This window comes from Indicator indicator, chromosome 7, assembly GCF_027791375.1.
Source record: "Indicator indicator isolate 239-I01 chromosome 7, UM_Iind_1.1, whole genome shotgun sequence".
Classification (NCBI taxonomy): Eukaryota; Metazoa; Chordata; class Aves; order Piciformes; family Indicatoridae; genus Indicator; species Indicator indicator.
The window spans coordinates 3,979,820-3,985,951 of NC_072016.1; the positions used below are offsets into that span (position 1 = coordinate 3,979,820).

General features: G+C 54.5%; 1 protein-coding gene across 2 annotated transcripts; it reads right to left on the reverse strand.

Annotated features, from left to right (window-relative positions):
• Positions 1–326: 326 nt before the first annotated feature.
• On the reverse strand, positions 327–5,831 carry EMX2 (empty spiracles homeobox 2). 2 transcript variants are annotated; one of them, XM_054382432.1, is made up of 3 exons: positions 5,441–5,831; positions 3,189–3,373; positions 327–494 (listed from the first exon to the last, which is right to left on the reverse strand). In XM_054382432.1, the coding sequence occupies exons 1-3, from the start codon at positions 5,829–5,831 to the stop codon at positions 327–329; spliced, it is 744 nt and encodes a 247-aa protein (XP_054238407.1). The 2 variants fall into 2 exon arrangements, with proteins under 2 accessions (XP_054238407.1, XP_054238408.1); XM_054382433.1 differs by lacking the exon at positions 3,189–3,373 and having other exon boundaries at positions 391–494.
• Between the last annotated feature and the right edge of the window lie 301 nt (positions 5,832–6,132).

Genomic DNA, 6,132 nt, shown 5'->3' on the forward strand with positions numbered 1-6,132 from the left:
TTTTTTTTTTTTTGACGTTATGCTTTTAAAAGTGGACTGCGAGAAACGGAATACCTGTCAATCACCTCGTCCCGGTGTTTTGGCTTTGATTGACAGATCCCCCTTTGCCAGAGCGGTGCCGGCGGTGCCGGCAGTGCCACAGTACGGACCTCTCGCTCTCACTCGCTCCCATCTGCCCTCCCAGGCGGGAATCGCATTTTTGATGAAGATCTCCTTGTCCCTTCCCCTCACAGCCACTCCGACGTGGGTAGATGGGTGGGGTGTGAGCCTTTAACACTTTCTGTTGGTGGAGTGCCTGGCTTTGAAAAGTCCAAAAGTGCCAGTTTTTAATCGTCCGACGTGACATCGATTTCCTCTGGACTGGCTTGTTTGGTGGCGATTCTCCACCGGTTAATGTGATGAGTCCCTTTTTTCTTCTGTTGTGAGTCTGAACCTTCCTCTTCCAACTTTTGCCGCTTGAATTTTGTCCGTCTGTTCTGAAACCATACTTTTACCTGCGGGAGGAAAGGCACCGGCTGTTAGTCTCACGCCAGTGCTACCCGCGGCCCGCTGCCCTACCGAGAGGCTCTGCCTGCCTGGTGCCCTGCCTGTTCCATGTGCTGTGCGCATTATTCCCTGCCTGCACTGTGCCCCTGCCTGCACCACTACCCAGCCCGGAGCGGGATGAGTGGAGACATAGCCCTTGTGCCACCTAAACGTCCCCGGGGAAGATGCAGACACGGTGCCTCACGCCCACCAGGCACCTCCAGAGGATCCATACGTGGGCAGCCTCACCGTTGCGTGTGCGTTGCAGCCGGGAGGCACCGCGGGCGGACCTGACGAAGAGGCGCGTATCTTCCGCGCACGAGTAACCTCTCGCAGTGCCCCTCACACCGGGAAAACAAAGCGTGGCTACGCGGCAGTGGGCTGTCAGCGCGCTGGCCCCGCCGTCGGGGAAGCTACCGGGGCGGCAACAGTTATCGTAGCGTCCCGCGGCCTGCTGCGTGGGGAAAGCGACCCAGGGCTGCGACCAGGGACGCTGGATCGGCTGAGAAGCGACCCCTGACTACCGGCACCCATCGGCGCGGCTGGCTGGGCAAAACAGAGCGAGGGCCCTCGTGTCTTCCAACGGGGCCTTGGGACGGGGTCGGGGGGCAGCGGAACGAGATATTTTTCCTCTAGGAAATGTGAGGAAAATGAAAGAAAATGTCCGGAAAAGAAACACGTCCGACGCTCCTCGAAGCGTCCCCCTAGGACGCACCGTCCAGGAGAGATCGTGGTGAGGAGAAACCTTTAAGTGCCAAAGGAAATGTCCCTTTGAACGTGTTCAGCGCCGAATAAATCTGACTTAACCATCCGACAGCTGACTTCAGTGCTTTAATTACAGATAGTATTGATCTGGGAGCTATCTCCAGGGCTGGCCAGACTCCTCGTAGTGGCCAAAGGTAAACATTTTTTTAAAAGCAGTTTAAACTCTGTTTCTGTCTGAAAGTGCCTGATAAAGGCCCCAGCAAGGGGGGAAAAGGGAACTGGAGCATTTTAATAAGCTGGTTTAACCCGCTTCGCTGCCTCTTCAGAACAGAGACCTGCCTGGCCGGACACACATCTCTGCTCCATTTTCATATTCTCCAAAAGTCCCCCATTAAAAAGCTGAGCGGGGAACAAGGGGTGAGTTTAATTTGCTTTTAGTTTGCTAATTGAAGGGGAGGACGGTTCATTTCTGCACGCTGATCTCCCAAAAGGGAGCTCATTTGTAGGAGACTGGGGGTTTGACATCCGGACAAAAGACCCCAACCAGCTTCGGAATCAAGCAGCACAAAGACCACCTTAAATACAGCTTTCCAGTGGAAATAAGCCTGTGACCGGTCCCTTGTTCGGAGAACCTCATAAAAGTGGCGATCCCTTTTTATTGTTTTGTTAGGGAGACATTTTAAAACAAAAGCTCCAACCTCTTTATTGCTTCCCCCACGAAAAAGAGTTAAGGAAAAAAAAAAAAAAGTGTTACAACTTAATCCGCCCAGAGAACGCTGTGTTTACTGGGAACTTTGAACTAGGCTGCGAGCCGGTATTTTGGCTTTTTTTCTTTCTTTCTTTCTTTCCTTTTTTTTTTTTTTTTTTTTTTTTTTAAGTACAGTGCCACATACTGTAGCAGAGACAATCCCCATCTGGAGCCCTCTCTCCACGAGTCTCCTGGAAGGGCACAAAACAAAAGCCCGACACAACAACAACAGCAAACACCCCCCCCACACACCCCCCCCCCCCAAACTCCAGCCTTTCTTCCGGCGAGGAGAAAACCGCGTGAAAAACGCCCTCGCAGGGAGCCCGACAGCCGTAGGTCCCCACCGTCGAGGAGGTAGCCCGCTCCCCCGTTCCCCGTCCGCCCCACGAGTGTCCGGCCTCGGTACTCTCCGAGACCCGCTCCCCCGTTCCCCGTCCGCCCCACGAGTGTCCGGCCTCGGTACTCTCCGAGACCCTCTACCCCCGACAACTGCAGCAGAAAAGTCGCTAATCGTCCTTGCAGAGAGACGACCGAAACAGTCTCCGGTGCGGTTCTGGCCTGCAGCCAGCCTGCGGGAGAGGGGGAGGTGAGGGGGGGGGAGGTGGTGCAGGGGGGGATTCCTAGTAGTTAGTAATTTCTCTGCTTTTATTTTTCATCTTTATGCCCTCCTGAACCCACCCGTCATAACCTCGCTGCCGGACGTGGGGCTAGAAACAAGTGAAAAATATCGTCTGAGAAACTGTATTCCTGCCCTAAGATCCAAAGGAGGGCGTGTGTGTATTCCCCCCGTTTTGTTTTGTTTGGGGTTTTTTGTCCCTAACATCCAACTACTTTTCGAGGATCACAACAAATCACACAGGAAAATGGACCGCCTTTCGTCTGCAGCTCGACGCTCCTCTTCCCGCTCGGGACGAGTCTCACCGGGGAAGTCTCAAACCGTACCCTGAGCCTCGGCGGCTTCCCACGCCCGCCCGAGGCCCCACGACCCCCGAAGCAGTAGAAGGCTCTCACCAACGGGAGAGGGGTTTATAACACCCAGGCGACGGGAGACCACTCAACTCGGCTCCACCGGCTCAGGACTGTAGGCCTAAATGCCCCCAGAACCTGCCAATGTTTTCCTAGCGTACCTCCGGACCGGCCGGGTGGGTTTTCCCAAGGAGATGCCAGTACTTTCGCTTTCCCAGATGTCCACTCCCTTCTTCCCCCTTACCTGAGTTTCCGTGAGGCTGAGACTGTGTGCCAGCTGTTTTCTCTCTGCTCCTACTACATAATGGTTCTTCTCAAATGCATGTTCCAGTCTCAGTAATTGGGATGGGGAGAAAGCTGTACGGATCCGTTTGGGTTTCCTGGCCAGTGCATTGTGCAATAGGAAGCTCTCCGGACTGGTTTCATTCCCTGGACAACAGGGTAGAACAGAGATTAACAAAACACGTTTCCCAAGAGCACCAGAGAGGACTTTTTAGCGCAAGATTTTTTTTTTTTTTTTTTTTGTCTTCCACCATTACCCGCAGAAGAAATCTGGTTACAGTTCCTTTTGTATTTTTAGCGTCTTTTATGTATTAAATATCCCTCCGATAAATACCTGAGAAGAGTGAGCAGGGGAATAAGAGGACTGGAAGAAATTCAAATACTAAAACAGAACCGAGGGAGCACTACAGTTAAAAAAAAATAAAAGAAAATAAAAACAAAAACAGAATGTTGCCCAAGCCTGGCTGCGGCGTCTGCAGCTTCACCCCGCAGCTGCCCCATCTCGTCGTCCACCGGCAGCCTCACATCTTCCTGTGTTTATTATTTATACACCCCCCCCCTTTCCCCCCGGTGCGGCCAGCGGGGCAGTGGCGTTCGGTGTGGCCCCAGCCGAGCCTCTCCCCTCACCGCTGCCCGCCGGCAGCCCGCTCTATCGGCCTCTCCCCGCTTCTCTCTCCCAAAACTCCATCCGGCAACTTTCTCCTCCCGCTGCCCTTCGTTTGGCTGAGGGACTCCTCGGAGCAGGGGCTCCCACGGATGCCTACTTTGGGAATTGGGGGTGAAATAAAGAAACAAACTTCGGGGAGGCCATGAAATCGTCCTAACCGGCCTGCTGTCGACTGTGTATGTGTGGGGGACGGTCAATTGGAGCTTTTTGGTAGATCTGTCTCTCCGGGTTGGCCCTGTATCGCTTCTCCGGGTCGCTGTTTCCAAGGTGGGAAATCCACCAAGGTCCTCTCTCCGTAAGTGCATAAAAAATCGTTGTAGGAGGAGGGTGTGTTTGAAACCAGGCTGTGGCTCAACACCAGGACATTTCCGCCTTTCATCCGCTGCTCTTTACCAATCGCTTGATGACTGCGACAAATAATTTGGTGAGCGAAACCTGTAATTTTATTCTGAGAGGGTGATAATCCATTTTGTATCGCGGTTCGCCTGGCTTCAGAGAGAGACAGAGGCTCCTTTTCCAACAGGGGTGCAACGGCTCGGCTGCAGGAGGCCGAGGAACTGGATATTGCAGGTGGCTTGTTTTCGTTTGGAATTAATGAAAAAAAAAAAGGCAGATAGATCCCTCCTAGTGGAGGGTTATTTTTTTCTTTCTTTTTTTCTTTTCTCTTTTTTTTGTGTGTGTGCGTGTGTGTGTGTTGTGTGTGTGCGTGTGTAACTAAAGAGGCAGGAGCTGGATCTATTAGGGGACAAATAGGCTCACACTTCGGAGAAGACGCTGCCGGTTGCAAAGGGTTAAGCAAGGGGGGGATTTTATTGATTGTTCGCCGTTGGATTTGATTATTTTCCTCCAGACGGTTATTAATCTCTTGGCAGCCAGGAGCCCTTCCCTGCCCCGTACGAAGGGACTCTCTATCCCCAGCCTCGGCTCTCCTCCGCAGCCCCATCTACACACGCAGCTCCGAAGCTGGGAATTTTTTGTATTTTCTCTGTTCCTTTCTCTGGGCTTTGTTTCATTTTCCTCTCGTCCTCACTAAGACGGGAAGCGGCCGGGCTTCGGGAGTCATGGCAGTGGCTTCCCGCGGCCCCGGCAGCCCGGGGAGAACCGCCGCCTTCCCGGAGGAACCTAAATCTCGTCACTCTGCTTTCCCCTCTCTGCGGGGCGGCTGCCTCCGTAGCTTTTAAAGCACCAGAACTAAAAAAATATCCCCCAACAAAGAATATCACCCCCTGCTTTTAATCGAGGCAAGAAAGCCGCCGAGGTCCCACCCGGCCTTGCCTTCCCGCCCGCCCTACACTTCCCGGAGAAACCAAAACAAACCGGGAAAAGGAGCAAAGCAAAGCCAAGCCCAAGCTCCTCGGCTCTGACAGCTCCTTAAGTTTGGAGGCGGAGGAGACAGGCACAAAAGATCATCGGCCCAGCTGAACCGAGCCCGCGACTCGGGGCACTGCCTCACACAAGTCCCCCCGCATCCGCGCCGCGGGGACTGGCCAGGGTCCGCAGGAGGATGGAGAGGGTGGAACGGAGGAGAGAAGAAAAGTTGCACGTACCTTGGAACCTGTGGCCCAGATACCGGTAGCGGTGTATTAGCCAGGGGTAGAAGGTAGAGGGATCCCTTTGCTGCGAGGCGAAGAGCGGGTGCGTGGAGTGCGAAGCGGGCAGCGGGTGGGCGGCCAGGGCGTGGGGAGGGGGCACGGGATGGACCGGCACGGCCGGATTAGGCGGGTGAGAGACGGCCTCTGCAAAGACCAAGTCCGGGTTGGAGTAGACCCCCCTGCCAGTGGAGTGGAAGCCGTTGAGAAAAGGGTTCATCGGGCTGGAATTGGCATAGCTGAGCGCCGCCGGTCGGATAGGATCCTCGGAGCGAGACGCGGGCAAGGGGCTGTCTTTGGCCACCAGCGACTCGATGGTGAAACACCGCTTGGGTGTGGGCTGAAACATGCTGCCGCGGCGAGAGTCCCCGACCAAATCTCTGCCTGGCTCTCTCCGGTGCGCGGGAGACGATCCGGGGAAGTTTGCAGCAGGGAGTGACTTGAGGAGGGATAGATACACACATAAATAGACAGGGGCTGGAGGAAAAGGAGGCAGCGGCAGCCAGCGGTACCCAAAAGGGAGACACACACGCACCACGCACACACACACACACAGAGGGAAAAAAAAGTTGCTGGGAGAAGTTTCCCTCCTGCAAGGAAAAGGCGGTCGCCCCCCCCGCCCCCCCTCCCTAAGTCCAAAGACAATCCAT